This window comes from Colossoma macropomum, unplaced genomic scaffold (assembly GCF_904425465.1).
Source record: "Colossoma macropomum unplaced genomic scaffold, Colossoma_macropomum, whole genome shotgun sequence".
Lineage (NCBI taxonomy): Eukaryota > Metazoa > Chordata > Actinopteri > Characiformes > Serrasalmidae > Colossoma > Colossoma macropomum.
The window spans coordinates 146,301-172,482 of record NW_023495761.1 but is presented as its reverse complement, the minus strand read 5'-3'; the positions used below and the strand labels follow the sequence as shown (position 1 = coordinate 172,482).

Here is a 26,182-nt window from a genome sequence, read left to right as displayed (position 1 = left end):
TGACTGGAACTGACGAGGCCTGTATAGCCGAATGTAAAGGTAACGTGTGCAAAACAAGCTCATGTCACTCTTTATTGTCTCTTTCTACAGTTCACAAGCCATTCCATAACACACAAATTCTTCTGACAAATAAACTCCTTCCTCTCATATGATGCTCTGGGTCGGGCTTTTGTTCTGCTGTGGCAAAGCGGTGCTCTTCTGTATTGATCCGACTGGGCCAGGTTATGAGAAAGTGCAACAAGTCTCGTTCTAGAGCCGAGGAGTGGGGAGAAGAGGTAGGGGCCCTCAACATTAGAGCAATAATGTTCTCCCTGGGGGTCTAAAACCCCCTGTGTACAGAAAGGGGGAGGAAGAAGAAGAAGAAAAAAAGGAGAGGGAGGGAAGAGAGCAGAAGACCTGTAGGAGGAATGCCCAAGAGGAACCTTGAAGAACCTCCTGATAGGTTCCAATGGAGCCTCCATTGTTTGCCTGCCTTTGACATCTGAAGTCTATTAGGGACAGGGGCTGAGGTTAGTCCTGAGAATCAAACCAAGAACATATGTAGCAGAGAGGGAGAAATTCCCCTTCTCTTTCAGAGCGATGAAAGCATTTATTTTCCTTCATGGCGTTTCCTGATCTCATATCAAAAGGAGTATTGTTTCTCTGCTCACAGGGGTCCGTAACGTTTTGGCAGCTTGTAATTCAGTTGCACCCCGAGAGAGAGCACCGAAGCCTCATAAAGCAAATAGTGCAATCAGCAAACAAGGTCCATCCACACGAGACAGAAGAAAGCATGCGCCTCGGTGGAACGTGATGGAACATGACGGAAAATTAGCATTCCGAAGATACAACATAATGACAAGTTCCAGTTCCAATTTGGAATCAGCCAAGTTGATGGGAGAGAAACCTCTTGAACAACTTGAGGGACGAGGGAGAATCAAGTAGTAAGCCAGGAGAGGCTTCACATAACTGTGATTTTACCACAGTTTACCACTTTATAACTCTAAGCTACTTTGCTTTCCTTTTTCAGATTATTTGTTGAATTATGATAACAAAGTATTTACATGAGACAGTCACACATGCCATTTGTTGTTATTTCTGGAGATCCTGGGCTTTTGATATATGTCATCATTTGGAATGTAAATGCTAACAAAATTGCTTCTTTGCAAATAATTAATAGTAAAAATGCTTTTCACGAGTAAATGGAGGACCTTTATTTTTCAGGGCCCTCTGATGAATTATAGTGCTCTGGATTATGGCCTACACCTGGTCAGCAGGGCAAGGTTATGGACAGAAACACAGTGTGTAATAAAAGAATAAACACTGAGATACAACATCAGGATAAGGAGTGGATTTTGGGTCATTTTTTGAGCTGGATTCCTCACTGATGCTTTGCTGCAGCTGAGTGAGTTAGTCAGGGTGAGTTTGGCTGATTATGATATGTGGACCATGTATGTAAATTAAACAACTGAGTTATAAAACCAATAATTAGCCATACAGACAGCCCACAGAATGTGGGTTTTGGGTTCATAGGGTTAAGGGGTATTTTTAGGCCCAAAACATAGTGGAGAAAAAAGAACTTGAAATAATCATTAAATAAAATGACTAAATACAACAGTGCACTGCAAAAAATGAAATCTTAACAAGGCAGAAAATTGCAAAATAATAAACAATAGAGCTTACTTTTTTATTCAAAGATGAACAGACGACTAAATTTGAGATTAATCAGATAGTTTTTAGAAACCTTGTCTAAATTATCTTATTAGAGAAATAAACTAATTCTGCAGAATTCTTAAAATGTAATAAGAAAGTTTTTTTAGAGAAGATTTAGGCTTTCATGTTTATTCATCTCAAACATACAAATGTAGTCTCGTCTGTTCATCTTTAAATAAAAAAGCAAGATCTAATGAAATATTTACTGATTTTAAGATTATAAGATCATTTACAGATTCCTGCAGTGTTTAATAAATAATGCAATTTATTATTAAAATTAATCACAATAAAAAAATTATTTCGACAAGCAATGTAGTTTATTAACAGTATGTTATGGTCAACAAGCAAAATAATGAGATCCATGATAAGATCTTTCCATTAAAATCCAAAAGTTTTTTATTGTCTGGCACATTTAAAATACAATTTCATTTATGTACTTCGCAGATGTTCTTCCTGAGCTAATTTACAGTTTATTCATCGTACAGAGGATAACGAACGTAGCGTTAGGAGTCTTGTGAAGTTCTATTTTTATTTCATTATTAAGTTTTAGTTCAAAACAACAGGGTTACATTTTTGAAACACCTAATGATAAATGATCCAATCAGGATTTTTTTCTCCATGGTACCTAGGCAGATATGGCAAAGTGAGTTCTCTCATTGGTTTAGACTTTAGTTGCAGGACTGAAGGACTGATGTGTCAACATAATTAGAGACCAACAGTGGAATCAACCAATCACACTTTGATTTAAAATGAATGAGACCACTTTTATGAGAAAAACTCCACTCTAGGCCTTCTAGTCCTAGATACACCACTTCAAATGTTTACATTTAATCTACAAATGCCAAGCTCTAGTCGATGATTTTATCAAACTGTATTTTGACACCATTTTACAAAAGCAATAAGCCACTGGAGACTGTGTGTCATAATGTTTCTCGTCATGCTTAAAAAAAACCCATAACTGTGATACAATCACTGGCTTCAAAACATCAGATTTTAAAACTGAAACTATCCAGTTTTATTGCATGTATTCCAAGTAGACTCTTTGGTCAAAGCCCATCAGTAGAGAGATTTTCCACTACAGCAGTCAGATTTGCAGTGATGATAACTGAATAAGTCAATAGTGGTTTTGAAAAGCATTAATGCAAAGCTTGCGTGGATGAATTCTATGAACAAATAAACCCTCTTCAGATCTGATCAGACAAGGCCAGATGCAATTCAGGTCTCTGTGGAAGTGCTGTTAATGTGTAGTCCACACATTAAATATTGAGTAATTTTGTATGATTGGTTGATGTGTGCTGGTGATGCTCCAGGACAGGATGTTTTTTAACAGTGACCATCTTCTCTAGGAGCACACTATATGTCCAAAAGAACTTTAAAGTGCACCCATTGCTGACCCCTGAGTTCAATTGCACACACACAGCTTGTATAATCTCCTTAGAAAAGCACTGAGATGCCCAATACCAACCGCTAGCTAGAGGGGTATGAAGGCCCCAAGCACTGGGCTATGGAGTAGTTCTTCAATACTTTTGAAATGTGTTGGAATGATGCTGATCCAGAACTACAATTCCAAAAAAGTTGAGACAGTAAATTAAAGGCTAATAAAAACTGAAAGCAGAGATTAGTGAAAAAAAAATGTAAAAAAATTGTTTGTCCCGTATTAAATTAATAAATGGCACAAAAACACAGTATTTGATGTTTTACCTTTTGAACTTCATTGTTTTTTTGTAAATATTTGCTCATTCCAAATGTGATGCCTGCAGCTTGTTCCAAAAAAGTTGGGACACGAGCATGTTTACTACTTTGTTACATCACCTTTTCTTTTAACAACACTTTATAATTATTTGGAAACTGAAGACACAAACTGATCTAGTTTTGAAAGGAAATTTTTTTGCCATCCTTCTGTTACACAAGTCTTCAGAAATGCAGTCGTATATGGCCTTCATTGTTGTATTTTGAGCTTAATAATCACACAATCAAACAACATATTTCTGTAACAACAGAATCACACTCAATTACTATGGTAGTAGGGCAGTGTTGTCGTTCCTCTCTTTATGAGGCAGTTTAATTCAGATGAGATCTTGAGCAACTGCAACCTGCAAGGGTTAACCAGTAAAACGAAAGTCTTGCTTTGAATACAAATGCAACTATACAGGTTGTACCAGCTTATAAAAGTCATTATTTAAATAACCTTTCGTTTGCAAACCAGGCATTCACTTTCATTGTGGTAACTCTTGTTTTGACTACAGGTGTGACATAAAGAGTTAGTCCAGTTCTTTATATGTGGGAACAGCATGACTTTTGATTTGTGAGATCAGATAAGTGTTTAACTCTCTATATAGCCAGAGCCAAGTGATCTCTAAAGCACAACCATTTCTGCTCTGGTAATTTTTATGCCAATACTTTTGTTCTTGCTGTTTGATGTACAATAACACCATGTTTTTATTTCCTCGGGCCTAAGCAACAGGCAATAAAACAAATGTTGGTTCTTAGTAAAGAGCGGCACTGCGGGGGAAGTGTTTGGGACATTGTGAAGCTGAAGCCGATCTTCATAGCTCAGGCTGAAGACCAATGGTGAATTTCAAGAGGTTAACAAGTTAAAAAGCTCTCCAAATTATTTTAATAGCACAGTACTGGGTACATGAAACAAAATGTTTTGGGTGGAACCTTCCATAAACAAAGACAGGAAGGAGCTTTTGTGTACATCTTTATGCAATGCCATAGAAGAACCACTTCTGGTTTTTCAATTGGTGGTTTTGGATGGAATGCTCCTTCAAGTAAGTCAGGAAAAGGGTTATATGTTATATGTATATAGATTTTAGACACACTCTTTAAAATAAAGGTGCCAGAAGGGGTTCTTTATGCAATGCTATAGAAGTACCAGTTTTGGTTACCTAAGGAATTCAACGGCAGTTCTTTACAGAACCGTATTTAGAAATGGGATGTGCAAATGTGCAGAACATATTAAAAAATCAAGGTTCTTTATGCATTGCCTTAGCACCTTTGGTTCCCTAAAGAACCTTTCAATGGGCGTTTTTTTAGAAAACCATTTTTTGTAAAAGAGATAGGAGAGTATGAAGAACTCTAAGTTTAAAGTTTACTGTTAAATTCATAGAAGACCTTTAAGAGGTTCTTTACACTCACAAATCTTTTTTTCAAACAGGTTTTTAGGGAACAAAAAGTGTTTTTTCTACGTTAAAAGAACTCTGGGACACCTTCTTTTTAAAGATGGTTGAACCATACCGAGGTTCCAATGGTTCCAAGAACCCTTTATTTTCCAGAGTGATCAGTAAAGATAGTAGTGAAAAGCCCTTACGTAACCATGTTAACAAATTGTGGCCTTTTCGTTCCTGTCTAAGAAGGTGTGGCCCACTGTGTGGGCATGTTTAATGATGTCAGCAGTCTTAGAGATAAAACAGAATGAACAAGAAAAACTACTGAACAAAATGTCACGTTGATTTTATTAGGTTTCGTTTCATTCAGTTGGCAAAAAAACAACTTTTGTCCCGAAGACAACCGATTTAGAAATATCATTTGGGAATCTACAAAATAAGTACAAAATAAAAATATTCGAAACAACAAAAATATAGACACACTGCAAAGACGCAGAGCAATATGGTGGTGCCCCTCCGTTTCATAAAAAAGAAAAAGCAACAAAAATAAATCAATCAAAATAATATTTACAATAAATGGTATTTACATTAAGGCAGTTCAGTTACAGAAAAAGTCCCATTTGTCAGATTTCACTTCATGAAGCTTTTGCAATAAATAAGTTAATTTTACAGGAAGAACCAGGTAATTCAGCTCCTTTGAAAGCATTTTAGTAACACTCATAAGGCTACACGACACCTACCTAAACCTTGCTGAGGTGAGCGGTGAAAATTGACAAAAAATAAAAAATGTTATTATTTATAAATGTTTATGTAGATTTCTGTCAGTTGACATTAGAGATTTATGTGTCATGTAGCCTTACGACTGCTGCCCCAAATTTTTAAAGGTAGCCAAATGAATGTAATTGGTAATCAAATTCTAATAATAGTGAACCAATACTAGCTACTGAATCAATACCTGCCGCTAGAGTAAACATCGCAGGGCTGTTTTATAGTTGTGTTCTTTTTTTATGTGCTACTAAAGATGCACTCTCTTTAGTATGTGGCATGGAAAGAAAACCCCAGAAGGCACTTGAAGATGAAATGTGTTCCAGTTGTGTTTGCGCAGTCTTATACATTCAAGCTAATGCTTCAATGACCAAATGGCTGCCATGCATGTGAGTGTGTGTGTGTGTGTGTATGTAAAGAGGTCTGTACAAATCATACAGCTGTCTGAATCCCTTTAATATTCCCCTCATTCCTTTTATATGCGGCCGTTCAATAATTCAGGACGTAATTGCAATTCAGTAGCGGTACATTAACGTCCCTTTTTGAAAGCTATAAATATGTCAGCCTGTACAGTCGGAGAGTGCGGCTCACACAAATGGAGGGATTGGATTTACACTCAAGTCCAGTTTGAACAGTACTCGATCCAGTGATGCTCAAAGCTATTTCCAGTCTAACTGAGGTGAGAAATAAAGTAGTTCAATTTATAGTTTACAGTTTATGTAGTTCAGAGCTTTATAGATATTAAAGACTAAACGAAAGTCTTTGTTTAATTCCAGTTCTAGATGTTTAAAATTGTACTAGCTTTTTTGTGCAGACATTTTCATTTAAAAAAACAAAGCTTAGCGGTTTTGTTAGCAGTGAGCTGGAGGAAGAGCAAGATGGACTCTAGCTAACATAGATGTGTTAAAGGTCATTAATTAATTGATGTTCAGTCAAACTTGGTGAAGGACGTGTCTCCTGAGGATGCAAGTGAATTATGTACTATTGTCATTATATCTTCATTAGTTTATTGCTGATTTTGCATTTGAGACCTAAATATGGAGCCAGAGCTTCTTTTTGAGCCTGTGTGTGTAACGTTAATACGTAAAGATGAATGATGTGGCCTGAAAAACTCCTGCAAAATCTGACCTGATGGCTCTGACTTTTACATCCCTATTTAAACTTTAAATTTCTATTTAGGCTTTACAGGGCAATGCATAGCAGCGCACATATTATTTTTTGTAGCGTGTTTTCTTCTTTCCTTCTATTCCTTCTATAAAGCTACAATTTTAACCAAAAAAAAAACTTACATGGTGCTGCTAAAAAATTTTGAGCAAAAATCTGAAGATTTTTAGGGATAAACCAACATGAGAACGGTGGGCTAACATTGAAATACATAAATATTTCTGAAAAGTGGAAAGTGGGACAAGCATTAGGGGAAAAATAGCTTTTATTTCTATAGCACTAGAAATGCGGTAAAACGAATAAAATGCAGATATTTTAGCACAGTCTTTTAAAAGTTTTGTGCAATAAATGCATCATCAAATATTGGTTTTATAAATTGGTCAAATCTAAGACATCATCTGACATCTGTCTGATGATGATATTTTTAAATTAATATCTGCCAACATCGAAATCATTGTGCATCCTAGAAATTTTACAATTGTTTAACCATATGGCTAAGAGATTTTAACACTTACTGTATCATATTAAAGTCTTGGTCACATTGGACTACCAGTTTTTACTAAAACAACATTAAAATCCCATTTTGACTGTGAATAAAAGTATAAAAATTACATGTCACAACGATTTTACATATATCCACCTATTCAGCCTACAGTATTTAGCCCCACCCATTCATGCTAAAGTTATAAGAAGTGTTTCATCCTGGACTGCTCATGATTAAGGCACAATACAGGGCAGCCAATCAGAACAAAGCCCATTTATGTATCGTTGCTGTTGCCCCAAAACCTTGTATGTCTATAATGGTAACTTTACAGGAGAAGCAATCAAAATTTAAACCTTTCACTGCAAGCAAATAAAAAATTTAAAGGGTACTGTTAGATGTGCATCCAAGCTATACTATTAATTTCATTAATTTTGACCACTCTGGACAAATTATGTGGCATTTTTCCACATCATACTAAATTTAGCTGTTGGACATAAATGGGTTAATATAGGGATAAAAGTCTAAAGATAAATTAGATGCAGTTATTTGATAAAAAGAATAACTGGATGACTTGCGCCACTACACGTCCTTCCAAAATGGCATTTCAATAGTCACGGCACAGACCGTCTCGTCTAATAGTGAAAACAAATTGCTACTTTAAGAGTCAGGTAGTGATTTATGTGGCGTCCATGTGCACCTTTACGCATTTCAATGAGTGAGTGATTGCATAGCAGGGAGAGATTACAGTCAGGTTGAACTAATGAAGTGAGAAACTCAAAGCTTGCTCAAACTGTGTGGACAAGTCAAAGGGAAATAATCACCTTAAGTGATAAGTACATAAGAAGGGTCGTCTAAATTGGCTACAAATGTGTGTTTTGTTCTAGTGTCTCTTCAAGTGCACGATAAGCATTGTGTGTGTGTTCTGTACAGAGTGTGTGAGCGCAGGTCTGTGTGTAAGTACATATTATGATTGTCAGTGTGTGTACAGTCATGTCATACATAAACGTGTTGTTTAGTTCTGATGTCTCTTCATGTGCAGGGCGAGGTGGTCGGAGCGTGAGAAGCTGCGGCTGCACACGCCGCACTGGAAAGGCTTGGCGCCCGTGTGTTTTCGGAAGTGACGTGTGAGCTCGTCAGAGCGGGCGAAGCGCCAGTCGCAGCCCTCCCACGTGCACCTGTACGGCTTCTCGCCTACAACAAACACAAACAGAAAACTCACTCACTCACTCACTCACATCTACAAGAAGCACATTTTTACCCCGCAAAGCAAGATTTCTGAGTAAAGCTGAATAGTCTACCTTGTAAAATTGCGTTTGCCTTATTTATTTATTTATTTTTATTTGATGTAGTACATAAACAGGATTGGATGATTGGAATTGGCCAAGATCATAATTGTCAGATTTGTGCTCCAAACATGATCGGCAGTCAGTTAGTAAGTGCACTAACCCTGTATTTGAATGCTTGAATTCATGTTATTTAAAAAGGCATATAATTTAATAACCTAATATGTCATTTGGACCATTAAAGAGCAAGTAATGCACTAGTAGTGTTCCTTTGGCAAATAGTAGAGCACAGTGTGGCTGTAAAGAAATCAGAATCTGCCTTAAATTCATGACTGGCATATCCCTTGTAAATATCATACGGTCCATGTACGAAATCAGGCTGCAAAACATCCTACACTGAAATTGTTGTTCTTGTGATGAAAAATGCATTTTTAATTAACTCGCCTATTCAGCACACAGCAACTTAACCCTGGCCATTTACGGTGAAGTTATGAGGCAGGCTTCAGCCTGGACTGCTTTTGAATGAGGCACAATACAGGGCACCCAATTAGAACAGCAGTCATTTACATACCATAACATTTTCTTAACTTTGGAAGTCAATGGAAAATATCTTTTTCTGAGTAACCATTTCTACTGATCCAGTCATCATGAAACTTTAAGACATCATAAAAGGCAGAAAGTTTAAATTATGTAAAAAAATAAAATATAATTTAAAGGCAGAGGAACAAAAACTGCCTATTTTATCCTGCGGAATAAGTGAGTTTGGAAAATATGAGTTTGGAAAATGGTCATGTAAAAATGAATTATGGCTGTTTTTGGTACATAAATCCATGTAAAGCTAATAAGTGGGGAAAAAAATAAATAAATTAGAGAAAAATGAAGGATATGGGTTCACTGCTCCATCTACAGAAGCGCGGAAAAACTGTTCAAATGTTGACTGAAGTAAAGTCAGTTTGCCTTATGTTTGTTCCGCCAGTAACCACAGCAAATACATGTGCCTGGTATTGTGGACACAACGTATTACACCTACAGCGGAAAATGAAAAGAAGAAGAAGAAGAAGAGGAAGAAAAACGTTCTTCGAGGTAATGGTATTCAAAACAAAGCTACGCGGCGTGCTAAAGCCGGCTGTCAAGATCAAATGAGAAGTCTGTCATAGGAAAACAGTGCGATGGCAAACTGTGTTTGTCTTTCCCAAGCGTTGGTTTCAAATGTTTTAAAGCCTGTTCAGCGAAACCAGACAAAAGCATCTTCTTTCTGGAAGGGAGCCTGGTAATTCCCACAGTGCGCCAGCCTTAAATGTGCAGGTAAAACGTGCTTTTCAGTAGACAGTACAATGTGAGAAATTAAAAATTGACTTGTTTATTCTGAGAAAGGAGAAGCTGCTGCTTAATCTAAGCTGAGAATTAGCCTGTTTTCAACAACTCTGATTAGATAGCACTGCTGGTTGGTAGGGTGCCATGTTGTAGGGGCAATAAAAGGGTGTTTAAAACCATATTCAGCTCTAACTTAGTTGAAATGAGTAGGTAAGCCAAAAATCCAGTATGATCTGGTGTAGAAAAGATTGACTATAACTGAAAAGCTGAAAGCCAGTTAGCTCACAACGCTAAGTAAAGTGTAAGCCTGGAGCTTGGGCACAGGTGAGAGGAGCCCCAAAAGTGGAGTCTTGTAATGACTTGTTTTGGCCAGCCCATCTCTGCACATGGCATGCCTGGGGGGGCCTTCCCTTCTCTCTTGAGACAGGTAGGATTGTAGTGTATCTGAGGTGATTATCGAGCCATTGTAAAAGCTCTTTCAGGCAAGAGAGAAGACCCGCAGAGAGAAAAGGAGAAAAGCTGTCCTCCCTGTTGTACCAGTTTGCGTAGTCTGGATAATAGACTCTGGTGGGGTGGATATGTGGTCTACCAAATGGTCAGGAATTAAAGGGAGACAGCAGGGATAATACCATTCCTGTTAGACCTGAATGCGTATGTCGCTGCCATGACAGCATTAACAACTAAGCAAGCCTTGGGAGAGATAAATGAGAGAAACCTGGAGAAACAAGCGAGAACAAAAGGTGTGGGATGTGGATCTACGCTATTTAATGTGCTGTCATTCATGAGCGTTGAGATGTCTTAATGAGAAGGGATAGTTACTTCATAGTCTGAGTTTAAGTAGCATCTACGCACTCCTAGTAGTGGATTCAAACTGCATGGCCATGCCAGAAGTGGGTGGCCTTATCTTATCATAGTAGTACTTGAGGGCCCAGGCAATTCAGTTTATGACTTGTTTGGTGACTTAAAAACATCCATACCTTGAAAAATCTAAAATCTGAACAGCCTAACAAGTGGCGATTGCTATATTTGTTTTTCCTCCATATGCTCAAGGCCATGCTGTGTTGATTTTACTCTAACGCCTCAAGATTTTACAGCAGCGGTTGCAACACCAGATGTTCAGAGACACGGATCTTTAACGGCCGACAACGCGGGGGAGTCAAGGCGCTAGTTATTTGGCTAATCTGTGCCACAAATAAAGCGTGGAGCATAAAAAAAGTTGTTGAATCTTATATTGAGTCGGTGCTATGGGATAGCTTACAGGCAGCGCGCGAGAAATGAATGCGAGGGCATGCCAAGCGCTCCTTCCTGCCCAGCAACATGACCCGAAAGACCCAAAATAAAGAGCGACCGCTGCTGTGACAGGCCCAAATAAAACTGGCTGTAATTGGGGGAGTTCTTACCAGTGTGCGTCCTCAGATGAGCTTTCAGATGCGATGACTTGGTGTAAACCTTCTTACAACCTGAAACATAAACAGAAGGTCTCTGTGTCAATCAAAAGGACAAAAAAAAAGAAGAGAATTATTTATATTTATTTTTACTGATTGAAACAATATAAATGAAGACAACAGGGCAGTGGGCATTAGACCAAATAACAACCACAACAACAGTAAAAACTCAGAAGTGGATTCACAAACTAAGTGGCAACATGTTCCTCGGTTTCAGTAATGTTTCCATTCCATTTGAGCGGCTAAAACCAATCTCATCTCGTTAGCTGTAAAACCCCCTCCGCTCAGTAAAGCAGTGATGGGTTCTAAATGGTGGAGCGCGGCGTTTCAGACGTGGAACTGCTTAGCGTAAATGCACTATTAATGGCGTTGTGAGGCTTGCCTGTTTTACAATTTGCTCGGTCAATTCGATGCAACAGGATTCAATAACAATCAGGGGCTGACGTCAACTCCCTCACATTAATTCGGAGGCCTGGTTAAAAGGCTTTGGCTGTCTCTGAATTATTCAACAGTGGATTGGTCTTGGTGAGGAAGCAGAGGAGAGTGGTAGGAGAACGACTGTGATTTATTATGTGGACTTCGACATGAAACAGCTCCTAAACAAAACACTAAAGACTGAGTGAAGGAAGTGCTGCAGAAAAAAGGCTTTCTATTCTTGTTTATTGCTTATCTGTTTGAAGCCTCAAGAACTTGAACTCAGCAGTGCTCAAGTAATAGGTAAACATAAACACCACTCAAGCTTAGATTTACTAGAGGAGGTCCTGTAATGTAATTTGTAAAGGATTTGACAGGCCAACTAACAAAGTATATGTGTAATCCGTTCCCAAAAGACCACAGACAGCCTGGATTGAAAGGTCATAGCCCAGTTATGCACATCAGCACAACACTAACTAACTATAACAACACGGAGCACAGCCAATCTATTAGATGCAGAAGGTCATTTAACCCTGAATTATTATTCATCAACGTTGGAAAAATTAGACTTTGCAGATTCATCAATTGTGTTTTGCAACATATTACTTAAATTATATAACCTCAGATATAAGCTCTTGCTATCTGTAAAGTTCTGTACCTGGAAAATCGCAGTGGTGTATTCGCCTCTTCTCCAGGTCAGGGTTTGTCCTGCGGTTGTAGCGGACCGGCATGCCTCCAGCTCCAGGATTTGCAGGTGTGCGTGTGGATGTGGGCATGGTGTGATTGGGTGTGTGGGCAGCCATTTTGGACGCAATGGTGGCAGCGTAAGATGGTGGGGGCGTCAGGTTTTGAAGCAGCTCTTTCTGCCGGTCCGGGCTGCCAGGTTCGGAGGTGGGCGGCGAGGGTGGAAGATAGGGCGCTTTGACCTGTGTCTGGCCTTGAGTGAAGTGGCCTGGACCCAGAGTATACCCAGTGGCCTGCATGCTGCAGTATGGCTTGGCCACAGTCTGTGGGGCTGCTAAGTGCAGGTCATGGTAGGCGGGCACCTGTGAGGGCATGGCGTGGGCATGAGAGTCCGAAACACCTTGGATGGGATCATCCAGCTCTGAGCTCAGAAGATGGAAGAGATGGCCATCCTGGGGAAGCTCGAAAGACGGCATCTCCTGCTTGACAAAGATGCCGCCAGAAGCGTCACAGGCGTCCATTCCTACGCCTGGCCCGGAAGCTGAACTGAAGATGCTGGTGAACTCTGGCAGAGTTGGTGGAGCCGGGACGGGTGTACTAATGGAACAGTCCAGTGGGGAAGAGAAAGGTGATGAGGTCACTGGCTTGCTTTTGACTTGGCTGGGGACGGAGGAACGGGCTGGGCGGCACAGACCGCTACGTAGGTAGGCGATGTCAGGCAGGTAGACATTCATGTTGATGCTATAAGGGGAGCCATGGTCATCTCCAAATAACTGGTCCACCACAGACAAGCTCTGATCCTTCTTGGCCAGCAGGGAAGCCTGGGGCTGAGGCGTCAGGTATTTGTCCATCTCGAGCTTCGCCTGAGGAAAGACAACAGAGGGATTTAAGCTCCTTTCAAAGTCTCTCAGACACTCACATGACAAGCTTAGCATAGAATGATGATTTTATGACAGGCGGAATGCATGTACTGCTCACATCAGCAAAGACAGACAGATTTCAAAGAACTTCATGTTGGCTTAGCACAAACTCACACAGTACAAATACACATTTAGAAAGGCTTCCTAGAGTACATGTGTAAACGCAGAAGCCACTAACACGCCTATTGCTCAAGAGCTAGGTAACTCAAGGGAATTCTCGGGTAAGTCAGTAGTGTAGCCCCTAAGCCCAACACAACTGCAATTCATTCACTCAAAAAAAAGGCTGTCATGACCCTGACTTGGATTTTATCAGGGAAAAACATTGAACACCCAGGCATTTCTTAATTCCCTTTGTTGAATCAGTTTCAGGGAACGATTTAACAATAATACACCACTGATGCAAGCTTTGATAAGATTTCCTGCTCAGTTTTTGAAAGACTGCAGGTAGCAGGTGATGCATAAATCTATGTAATACATTATTATAACTCAACAGGAAAACATTTAAAACAGCCTTCACCTTAATTAGTTAGGCATAATTAGGCATCATCTCTGATATTAACCCCTGAGACAAATTGCTCTAAAATCCATGCGTCGACAAAGCCCTTCTACATGATGTTTTGCGGTGTATGGTCTACCATCATGCCTAAACTATGTCAGTGGCACGGATGAAGCCGGTGGGCCGCAGTTACGTTATGCGGCACAGTCAGCAGCAAAACATTTATCAAGTAGCCTTCAGTAGCTCTCTGCCACATTCCCCCTTGGACTGTAAAACAGAGCTCATACCACGGGCCCCAAAACAGGCTTTGCTGACAAGCGGAAAGCATGGAGGTTACTACTCAGCTTTGGCAAATAAATGTCACCCAATTATCATTAAACCGCAATCAGCTGACAAAGAGCTACCAAACCCCATTCATTATGCCCAGCGTCCACTGGCCAGGGGGTTTCTGGTCCCCCAATCCTCTGGGACCCCACGTTTTGCTCTGTTCTGACTACAAACACGCCTAAACGCTCCACAACCTCGATTACCTTCCAGCTCAGGTGTTCAGAAGTGGAACAGGATAAAAATGCGGACTGGCTGGTGGTCCTTGGGCTGCTAGACTACTACAGATCGAGAAATAGAGTCAGAGAGGGGAGGGGAGGGGGACACTCGGAATGTCAGCCCTCCTGAAGTGCTCTTTGCGCGGCTGCTCACCACACAGCTATTTCTGAATTTAGATCGTCCAGCTGTTCGCCGGACACGCAGCATATCTCTTTCACAAGTTTTCTGATTAAGGGGGTCGGCGTTACTGGGAAGTTTCAGTTCAGAGTGCGAGTAACGTGCGTGGGCGGGGGCGGGAACGGATGGTGGCAGCGAGGCGGGGGGGCAGTTGTTGACGGTGGGGAAGCCAAGGGAGCAACTGCGAGCACCCATCCGCCCCAAACGCGGGGAGAAAGACAAGCCAGCATCCAAAACCGCGCCTCGATCCAGCACCTATAGCAGCCGCGCTGGTCTGAACAGGCCCGTCAGCTTAGTGCACGCTTTATTCTATCGCATGCGGACGGGACAGGGGCAAGGTGGACCCTGTAGGCGAGTCTGAGACAAGGCACGAGGCAGAACCCATCCGATGAGCCACACCTTTCCCCGCATCTATTTCCCAGCCAAAGCTAATTCACCGAGACAGCACAGAGACAGACCGTAAGGCTTCGAGAGCGAGCGGCGTGTGTGTACCTGCGCATAGTCGCTGGCCAACACCCTGTCCGGCTGGGGGCTCTTGCAGTCGAAGTGAAAGAGGGCGCAGGGATCCTCCGCGGCGAACTCGTCGTGTCCCAGCGGCGCGAGCGCGGAGCTCGTGGCGGTGATCAGCGCTGCTGCCATGAAACGCGTCCACGCGACCTTTTTGCCTCCTCACTGAGCTACACGGATCGCATCGGAGGACCAGCAGCTCGCGCGTGACTCTGAGAGTGAGAGCGAGCGAGTGAGTGAGCGAGAGCGTGTGCACGCGCGTGTTTTGTATGTATATGTAGCGGGGTGGTGTGTGTGTGTGTGTGTGTGAGTGTGTGAGTGTATGGGCGGGGAAAGTGAAGCGGCTCCGCCTTGAACAGCGCTTACTGTAACCGAGAATGAAGCCAAAACCTCAGAGACAAACCAGCACCTGCTGAGGAGCTGAGCGGATGCTTCTCTACATATAATCCGTCTGGGTGGAATTGGTGCTTATGTAAATGAACAACACAGAAAATAAAAATGTGTTAAATAATAACACTCTAACCTGTGTTACCCATTTTTTTGCTTATTCCTCTAACCTAAAATGTGTTCTCCATAACTGGGTCTCGAAACATTTTAACACATTTTTTGTTTGTCACACAAAATGTGTCGTCTCTAAATGAACACACTGATGTGTCTAGTTAGAGACAGAATTAGTTTTTTTCCTAGTATATGTTTTAAGAGTGCAGGCAGTAACAAAGGGATGCACAGTACTTTATAAATAAACACAAACAATATTAATACAGTAAGTAATGCGCTTGTTTGACCTCTTCTCCTCGAGCAGACCAGTGTATTTGTAGTTACTCAACTCCTGGTTGGCTAATGGATCCTTCACTGCGCATTATGGACTGCTGATGGACTTTAATAAATCTATGTCATGGCTGCACGTGTCAGAGAAATCGGGATATCGGGAGCTCTCAAGATCTCAACTACTATTTTGAAAACAAGAAATTTTGTTGCTTTTTAACATATTTATGTTTGTGTTTATTCTAATGGCATACGGTGTTGTTGCAAACAAAAACACACTTAGTGCCAAGATAACATTCAAATATATTTCATTTAATGTAATTATTATATTTAGCTTTATTTCATATGTGAGATCAATATAGGAGCTATATATACTGCACTGTGTAAAAGACAGACTACTTCATTTAAGTTATCCATTTAAAGATGTCCATTAAGTATTAATTGTTTATTTTTCTGCATCATGAACAGAACAGAAACAGAAAATTACACAAACAACTAACTAGAATTTTCCAAACTAGAACTAGAATTAGAGTTCTCCAGAGAAATCTGCAGTATTTGCAATATTTTTTCACACCTCCAAAGTTCAGTCTTAGAAGTTGGTTGCATTTTCTGCTTCTCACAATCCAAGTAATCCCAAACACACTCAGTGATGCTGAGGTCTGTTGAGATATTTTCAGATCTGAAGTAAGAGTGGAGCTTGATTGTCTCCTCTCTCTCACAAATGAAAGCTTTGAGTGCTGTTTATCTGATGTGGACAGTTTTGGTGGTCTATCAGGTCTTGCATGGCTGTTTGGAGTCTAATTGTCTCTGTAGATTTTAATCACTTTTGCCAGTCCAGTTTTGGAAACTCCTGTTTTTTCAGATTACCTTACATGTAATGTCCTCAGAAATTTCTTCTGAAAAATGGACAATTTGTATTTAATAGAGGTTTTGAAATTTCCATGATTCAGAATCAGTGGGCACCTTTGTGCTCTTGACTCTGTTCTTACCTATGAACAAATCCCAAATAAGAAAACATTGGTCAGTTTCAGAATCTTCGTAAAAACATTAAAAAAGGACGAGATTTCTACTTAAGAACAGTTGGTGAATGAGTGTTTTTGATGATAAAGTCAACAGGGTGGGAGATCAATGTATAAAATTATTCTAAAATGCTGGTCCAGTGCAACTTCACCAATTCGTATAATTTAAAATAATTAGTAGGAAGCTGTAATAAACAAATAGAAATACAATAAAATAAATACAATTAAGTTGTATTTAGTCTCCAGGATGACAACTTGAGCTACAGATGATTTTAAAATAACTGCTTGAAATTCTAATTTAATTTCCAAAATGTCTCGCATTTCAAAAGTGACAATCACACTTAAAAGCAGATATAAAAAAAGCCTATAAAGAATTATATTTTATCTTGAATTGTTGTTGCCAAATTAATTGGAATATTGAGTATGACATGTAAAAGTATCCTTTCTGTCTAGTTTACAGTATTAAATACTGCACTATATAAGCTGTTATTGAAGAAGGTATAACAAAAGTTATTAATATGAAAAGTTAATTAAACCTTTTTTGCTTCTTCTTGTCTTTGTTGTTGTTTTTTTTCTTTTCCTGGCCAGTCTGTAATTATTTATACATTCAAAAGTAGATCTACGTTCAAACTTCCAGCACAGCAAAATGCAGCAACGAACACACAGTAATATTATGTATACAGACCAGTACCCATTGTTAGGCAACCTAAGTGGATGAACTAGCTACAACTCTGTTAAACAGAACCTGCAACACGATGCTGACGTAAACCTTCCTCTTCTGGTTCATTTTGTGTACAGCATTAAGATGAGCCTGACTGAATCTTATGGTATGCAGGGCTCTGTCTATTTTTATCGCCACTGTGTGGAGCTTTACAACTCAAGAGGGGATGGAACGGACTCCTGTTACGATTTGTGCACGATTCAAAAAGTCATCTAAACATTAACATGGCACTTTGAGCAACTTTATACTTCAGCACTATAATAACAATAATAATAATAATAAATAATAATAATTAAAAAAAAAGAGGACAAATATATACAGCAGCTACAAATCTGACAGGACAGTTCTGATCAACAACATATCACACTTTCCCATAGACCAAACATCCTTTTTAATTTAAACAAAATAATACAAAATGGATTTCAGGTAAACAATAATGTACAGAATTGAATGTACAAAAACAAAAACAAAAACACTACACAGTCATGAAGTAAGTTGCACTTATATCGCCTTCTTCGTGGTCACATGTGGGTAAATCAAGGCTCCGTTCTTTATTTGGGCTTCACTTTAAGCTTCCTGTACCATTCAGGGACTTCTTTATTGGTCTGTGAAAAGAGAAGACAAACGATTTTGAGCTGTTTCTTTGTACCTTTATGCATAAAGGTTTGATAAGGTATATAAAATCCAGGCTGGTTCCTGCCATAAGCAAACATGAGCTGACATGTATGAGCACCTTGTACTTCTTACTTTTTATGCATGTACAGATAAGATACTATGGTGTAATATGACCACAAATTATTGGCAAGATCCAGCAACAGTTCTGCATCAGAAGCATTCCTTTACACGCAGAAAAGGTCTCAACTTTATAAAGTGACGGCATTTTTTCTGCCTTACTGGTACTGTTTAAATGTTAGGTTCCAGAATCTGTTACATTAAATTATCAAAGTGAGACTGTGGTCAATTATATGTTGAACTGTTGCTGGTCTGTGGTAGGAATGGGCTTTCAACCAGCTCTGCTATTCAAATATCCATCTTTTACATATGATACCATTTGAATATGCTAACAACAAAAATATTTTATACTCTTAATTGAAATAAAAAATAAATAAAATAAATAAATAAATAGAACGAGTACAAATTAAATCTTGTAGGCACCTGCTCATCCAATGTTTCTCTTCAAATCAAAGGCATTAATAGGGCTTTATCCCCCTTTGAAACAGTAACAGCCTCTACTCTTCCAGGAAGAGTTTTTATGCATGTGCAGATAAGCTACCCCTATGTAATATGACCACAAATCAGCAGCAAGATCCAGTATTAATCCTGCATCCGAAGCATTCCTTGACATGTAAAAAAGGTCTGAACAAAGTGGATGACTGCAGCTTTTTGAACGCGATGCAATTTTTCTGCCTCATTGGTAATGTTTAATGTTAAGTTCCAGAATCTGTTGATCTGAGTTATACCACTTAAGTGAGACTGTGGTGGCAGCCCTCTTTACTTGCTTTATATCCCTCTAGCGGGAGCTTTGGACTGGTCACAGTGGCCACAGGCTTATGTGTTGCTGCTCCAGATCATCCCATTCTATCTGCAATGCTTCTCTATTGAGATTATACTTAATGTATGCATACTTGGATGCATGTGTCAGCAATGGGTACACCTTAAAGTCACTGAATTCACTAATCTGGAAACCTTTGGACATGCAGTGTATTTAAAAAAAAATTAATGACCAAAGAATTATCAGAGAAGGTTCTCTAATGTAATTTGTATAGGATCTGACTGGCCAATTTGTATGGAAGGAAGAAGTTATGTCATTTCCTAAAATTACCCCAGACAGCCCATGTGAACGTCCAAACCCATAGTTTGGACGTTCACATCAGTGTTAAGAATAAAATGAAACGGGTACTTACAAACAAACAAACAAACAAACAAACAACAGAACTGTTTCCAGTTAATGCCAGATCAGATAGAACTGGGTTAGAAAAGGGGGCTTATTCAACTTGACAAATGCTGCGCTACAAGACAGAAATCGCACAGTGCTGTAAGAGGTGCTTTCAAGACACTCCATCTTCCTTCCTTTTCTAATCAGGGCATCACCAAAAACACTGTAGATTACAGCAACCCTGTGTCGAACATGAGGAACTGTGCAAAGTCAAACATTTTAGCAATCAGCCTTGCCTTGCAATTGCCGAACAGGTAGTGGCACTGTCCATTAACATGAGATTAATTTGAACAGGACTACTAGTAGCAAAGAAACTCCAGGTTTAGTGAATTACAGAAGGTAATCTGCTCCTGAATTATTATTTCACAGATTATGAATGTTGCAGATTCTTACTGGATTAAAATCACAGTAATTACTAAGATCATAGAACAAACGCAGCTTCACTAGGGCTTAAGATGACCTCAAATAACTGCGCACATCCGTAGTTACTGCTCCCCATCTATGTCTTGTCTATACTCACAAACACAGTGGGTTTGGGTCTGGGCTGGTACTGCTCCTCGTCTGTGGCTTTGCTGGACTCCCTGGGCAGGCGTACAGCTGTTCCAGTACGGACAAACTCTGGTTCCGACGTGGACAGAGGTTCCCCATGCTGCCGTGAACGCATGCTGACCAGCACTTGCTTCATCACAGACAGCTCCTATGAAGAAGAGGCTCTCAATCAGAAAACCCTTGACCTTTGCTTCTGAGGTTGTCCCCTTTTTACATTATTCTTTTAGGTCCTCCCCAGTTTACACAGTTCTAAAATATTATCCTAAATTCACACTCCACTACAATGTTACTCCATTCATACTGTTCTAAAACATCCTCCTCCATTCACACTATTCTGCTGCCATTCAAAATGGTTCACTTGGCTTCTCAGTTCTTATTCTGGAGTGGGATTAGGCCAATTAAACATCAGAACCTTGGTGTTTGTTGAAGTCAGTGTAAACTGGACCTGAGGGCAGTTTCTTTTAGTATGGTTTTAGTGATGGGGTGGACATAAAGGTCCCTGTTCGTATCACTCTAGATATGCACAACCAACTTAGGCAGCAATGTTCTTTTTTCAATATGAAGGAATCTAGGAACAAAGGGCATACAATGTAATTATAACAGTTTTATAAAACAGATAAGAGGAAGACTAGAAGTAAACAGAAACCGAAGCTACTGTTTATTATTCTGGTTTAGCTCTAAAAGAGATTTCTATAAAAGCTGTGCATTTTGTTACAAGTAGACAAAATAAGCTTCACCAAAACATATTTATTACTTTCAATAAGTCAAAATTCACAACAACGCTTTTGTCATTTGAACGCAAGGTTCACATACATTCACATCACATGATTTCCATAGTGTGAACGCAGCTTCTAGTTTTCTTTTACAACACCTGGTTATAAAGCAACAGTGGCTGCATGTTTCAACCGAGTGTGTAAATCATAATCAATGGTTCCAACTCCTCTGCAGTTGTCACTCTGATAATGGTACATTACATCTTGTTTCCAGGGTAAATGCAGCATTCCACTTTGCTATTGCTTTTGTTAGTTTGCTGCTCTTTGATTTAACCATAGTTCTGACAAGAGCTCACTGTCCAGCGTTGTCTGCTGAATTACTGGTATTGCCACATCAGTGATGTGTTTGCTTGTAAATGATACTTCAGACTTGAAACAAATTCATGATATTGCACTAATTGAAAATAATTTTGGTTTTATACAGAGAACCATTAATGGAAATTGCCATTTAAAAGCTGTATTTAAGAACTATAGCTGCAGAGTCATAGATGGAACCATGAACAGTTTGAGGGGTCAAATTGCAAATGCATTAATGGCGTCAAAAAAATAGCAACATGATTTGTTACATTACTCATTACTAATGTGCTAATTTTGATACCACAAATTAAGAGACACAACAGAGCAATGTCTTTCACCTTTAGTAACCTCATGTCTCGACAGAGGGAAGACTTTCTTATAGTAAGTGTATTTTTTCTCAAAAGCTGTAGAACATGACATCTATCTCCCAACTGCCTCTCAAACAGTGGAAACTTTAATGTTCAAAGAAGATTTACAACTTTTGAGCAATGTTTTGTTCAAGTCACAATAGCACACAATAACACAGTAACCAATGAGTGGTTTGGTGGTGATGAGGAGGAATTTCCTTCTGGCATGCATCAATTGTGTGATGTGTCTGTGGGAGGTTCGCTTCATGTTCTTGCATGATTTTTACACATTAATTAAATGCATTTGAAGATTGAAGATTGACGATAAAATCAACTCAGTTCTGCGGCATGGAGACAAATCATAGAATTCCAACACGCTTGCAAACCATTTGGAAATTAGTACTGAGAAAGTACAAAAGGTCTCACTTTGAGTATGTATTTATATAACACCTCTACAGTTCAAAAGGCATGTGAGCAAACTTTTTGAAACCATTTATCTCAGCAGTGTGTTTCTTCTTGCAAAGACACTATATGTTATAATAAATTCAAACAAACTACTACAGTAAACAAGTTCTTACTTTCAAAAAGTAGTTGAGATGTTATGAGCTAGAAGAGCACAGGTTTGGTTACTGACTTCTCTTTGATGCCCCCAGCCATCCCCTAGTTTTGTTAAATTCCATCAGCAGAACACCTGACTTAACATAATTTATGCAGTCAAACCAGGTACTGGTTTATATATATGGCACGTGTGTGTGAATGCTAACTGCCAGTTCTGTTAATTCAGCTAACAGACATCCCTGCTGGCTGGGCTGAGCTAAATGATGGCCATCCTACACAGCTCTCTCGGTTGCAGACAACTGTAGCATGGCTGGGGAACTCGTTGATGACCGGTTATGCTTAAAGGAAATATAAAGTTATGTAACCCTGTATAAAAGTACGGTTTTCTAGAATCTAGTATTTTTTCAAAGAAAAATATACATTACTAATACTACACTATGACACAAGACTGAATGAACCTTTATGCCTATTGTTTTGCAATATTATTTACATGTAATTACAAAATTCAATACAAAAGTTAGCTACATAATGAATTACACTTGATTTTTCAGTCTGTATCGACACGTTTGAGCCAGCAGTTCTGAATGTTTCAAATGACAAAAATGTAAAAGACAATGCACAAAAACATTTTCCATAAAATTAAAAGCACCACACAAAACTGCTTAAAAAATTCCAGCTATGTTCCACCATACATACCAATTAATTCTAGTGGAACATCCAGAACTCTTCAGTGGTGAATATAGATGTGCATGGTTGTGTGCGTGTGTGTTTGTGTGTGTGTGTGTGTGTGTCAGGGGTCATTTAATATTTCTATTTATCACTCGGCTGCCATATGCGCTGGCATGTTAAAACGCTGTGCGGGCGAGCAGCTGTCCGTGAGGACTGCGCACTTTATGCCAACATGCCACTGGAAGTTGTGCACTCGGCAAAGGGCAGCAGCGGCGGGGTGGGAGGGGGATGTTTGGTTCAAAATAGCTCCAGATTTCACAAATGTGTTATCAGCTCCTCCTAAGGCTTGGTGTGCGAGCAGTGGCGAGCTACTGTTGAGTGTTATTTGTGGTAGGACTATTTAGAACTGGGCAATAACCAAAATTTTCCACAATACTGACACTTCATTTATTCTATTGACGTTCTTTTTTTATTTTAACTCTTTTTGATGTGTTGACAACTCTTTTTTTTTAAAAGATGCTACATTTGTCTATTGTTGAGGGTTTTTACAATGCAAACACACACTACTTATTTACTTACTCAACGCTTATTATTTACTGTATGATCACTATCCTGCCAAGATAAATGGTTTAATAAGCTTGGATTTGGCAATGTACTGTATATATTCTTGAAATGGTTTCCAGCAAGTGGTTTAAAGCAACAACACTTTTCCACTTAATTGTCATCATATCAATAGCTCTGAAGATATTTCACTAAATTATTTTACTTTTTTCCATAGAATGTTTATGCAAACAGAATATTAATGTAACAAATTCAGCAAATCAGTCACAGCTTACAAAAGCTGGAAAAGCCATTTAGTTTTATTTTTTCTAGAAAAGCATCGCAGGTGGCTCCTTGAGAGAGAATGATCAAGAGCATGTAAAGCTGCATCAAGGCAAAAACAAGGGCTAATTTCTAAAAGAGTCTAAAATAGAAGACTCATTAAACTAGCATTGCCAGTTCCATATAATTCCATACATGCTATTTAATAGCTCTGATGCTTTCACTACTGTTCTAAAATAAAGAAACAACTTCTTTGAGTCCAGACCAATACCGTACATTGAATCTAGATGTAATCTATTATAACATATTATATAATATATTATATAATATATCTAGTTAATTTAGTAGTACAGCAAAACAACAACAATAATTCTCATGGTTGAATGATAATTTGTGTTATTGTTGTGGCATCTTCATAACCTCAATTGCAAGTCAAAACCTGGATGATACAGATGTGCCAAATCATGGTGATGAACAATCAAGGCTTGTCACTGACAGAAACTATTAACTCTGAATCTGAGCGCTCACCCGCGTCAAACTCATGACACTCACCTTTCACTAATATGCCGAAGATGAGCATGGGAACCCGCTGACCCGCATAACAGGAACTTCCAGTGACATATAGCACAGATAAGCCAATAGCTCCAAAAATTCAAGGGAATTCTTCTGCAGTCCTTTGCATTTCACTAACAGAAACAATGTAAACAGAGCTTCTAAAAGGCCAGGGCAGTTGGGCAATGTATGAACAAACACCTGTTTAGTGACAGGTACTGCAGAAGTGACAATACTAGCAAAAGCATCAGTCTTACTAGTGGCAGATCTCGCTAATTAAACAGCACAGTGGCATTGTGAGAGGAAAGACTTGTTCAAACAAACAAGCCTGTAGTCACCTAGCGTGACTGCTGCTTTGCACGGCAAGCTGGGGTGACAGCGCAAAGAAGCAAGGCACGCCCAGAGCAGAGAGAGCGAGAGAGAGAAAGAGAGTAAGTATATGTAAGTGTGAGTCTGTGTGCGTGTGGAAGAAAGTTCCAGTTAAGTACTCCAATCAGTTCCAACAGTAACACGGTCACATTTCATTTTCATTCTTTTTTTCTTTTTCTAACACCTTGTTTACTAGCGTTATGCATTTTATCTGTTTACGCGTTACAGACACGCATGAAGTGCCAAGATTTTGAAAAGGTTGTTGAACTAAAAGCTTTATCAGTGAAGTCTGGTCATTTGCCAGGAAAACGGCATCCAGAACATGATACAGATCATTTCTGTAATTAATTGATTAAAGCAGTGGTTTCCAAAACTGGGGTATGCGTAATACACAGAGGTACACCAAATGAGTTAAGGGTATTTCATTTACTCTTTATTTCGTTCCATCAGCTAGCCACGCAATTACACTGGTATCTCCTAAATACGGACAACAAACAGCTCTGCACTCCACTTGCCAATTCCTGGGCAAAAGATAATCACTGAAAATGCTATGAGCAGATCTTTGAATACTAAGTTTAATCAAAAGCCAATGACAGACTTCCTGAAAGCGTTGTGCATTGATGTGCATGCAGGAGTGATGAGTGACCGGGATGCTGTAACAACATGAAAAATTTGAGCTGTAATAGTTCAGCATTTTTTTCTTTGTTTGCATAAACGGCTGGGTTAAAGAAGGCTTTCCACTCTGATCCCCTCTGCGTGCTGCGCAGTCTGGAGAAACTAACTCACAGTTCATGCACAAGTTTTTCCATTGTTCTGAAGCAAATGTAATGTCTCTCAAACTCTGAAAATCATTGTGTGCACACATTTGTGCATATATATATATGAGCTAAACCATCATGATCACTTACCCAGTCAGCAGTGTTGAGTATCTACTGAGAGTGGTTCAAGGAGGGACAATCACAAATCAGTGACAGGATGTTTGGTGTCCAAGGCTCATCAATAGCCCTTCTTTTGGTTAGTCTGAACCGAATAGACAGAAGGGCTACTAGAATCACAGAAGTTTTTGATGATGGTTACAGGAGGAATGTGCCACAACACAGTGCACTGCTGCATATGGTGCTGCTTAGCAGCAGACAGGTCAGAGTGCCCATGCTAACATCATCCACTGCTAAAAGTGCCAACAACACAAGCATCTGAACTGGACCTTGAAGCAATGGAACAAAGTTGCCTGGTCTGGTGAGTCCCGGAGCTTTTTGAGCATTTTTTAAAAGTAATAATTACATTTAGAAAAAATCATTTTGAACTGTTCATAAACAATGCTGTCAACGATGCCATCACTGCCGCCCTAAAGGCAACACAAAGTCAAGAGGCTAATGAGATAATATTTCCCCACACAACCCAACACAAACCCAAAAAAGCCTTAATACTAACCCAAGCTACACTACAAATCAACTCCACCCCTCAGACACATGTATGCTGCAACAAACTGTGCCACAGGAGCATGTTCCCTTGTTCCCTTTGGGGATGTGCCGAGTCAGCCATTACCTCTCTGTGGCTCAGGAGCCGCTCCAGATCGGCAGCCATATTGTTTTTCACCTGCAGGAGGGCTGTCTTCTCTTTCTTAAGTGCACTGGGGAAAGAAATCAAACAGAGAGATTTAAATTACCCATTTAATGTCTTTAAACTGCAATAAGAGATCGATGCATCATTATACATTGGTACCAAACTAATGTTGTAATGTAAATGTCTACATCTTACATTTTCATAATTCATTTGTTCTCCAAGCACAAATCACACCATTTCATCA

The 26,182-nt window shown here is 39.5% G+C and overlaps 2 protein-coding genes across 3 annotated transcripts in view; both read right to left on the bottom strand.

Annotated features, from left to right (window-relative positions):
• Positions 1-7,852: 7,852 nt before the first annotated feature.
• klf5a (Kruppel-like factor 5a) lies at positions 7,853-15,247 on the bottom strand. Of its 2 annotated transcripts, none has more exons than XM_036563464.1 (4): positions 14,984-15,247; positions 12,330-13,218; positions 11,213-11,272; positions 7,853-8,406 (listed from the first exon to the last, which is right to left on the bottom strand). In XM_036563464.1, exons 1-4 carry the CDS (start codon positions 15,128-15,130, stop codon positions 8,228-8,230), a joined length of 1,275 nt encoding a protein of 424 aa, XP_036419357.1. In that variant the 5' UTR covers positions 15,131-15,247; the 3' UTR covers positions 7,853-8,227. The 2 variants fall into 2 exon arrangements, with proteins under 2 accessions (XP_036419357.1, XP_036419358.1); XM_036563465.1 differs by lacking the exon at positions 14,984-15,247 and adding an exon at positions 14,302-14,449.
• A 2,662-nt stretch (positions 15,248-17,909) lies between these two features.
• The window catches only part of pibf1 (progesterone immunomodulatory binding factor 1), a 54,292-nt gene continuing 46,019 nt past the window's right edge, over positions 17,910-26,182 (bottom strand). Inside the window, exons 16-18 of the mRNA XM_036563469.1 lie at positions 25,921-26,005; positions 19,960-20,136; positions 17,910-18,108 (exon numbers count right to left, since the gene is read on the bottom strand). Coding sequence (XP_036419362.1) covers positions 18,055-18,108; positions 19,960-20,136; positions 25,921-26,005 — 316 coding nt within the window. The 3' untranslated portion in view covers positions 17,910-18,054. The remainder of the gene's footprint in view (positions 18,109-19,959; positions 20,137-25,920; positions 26,006-26,182) is intronic.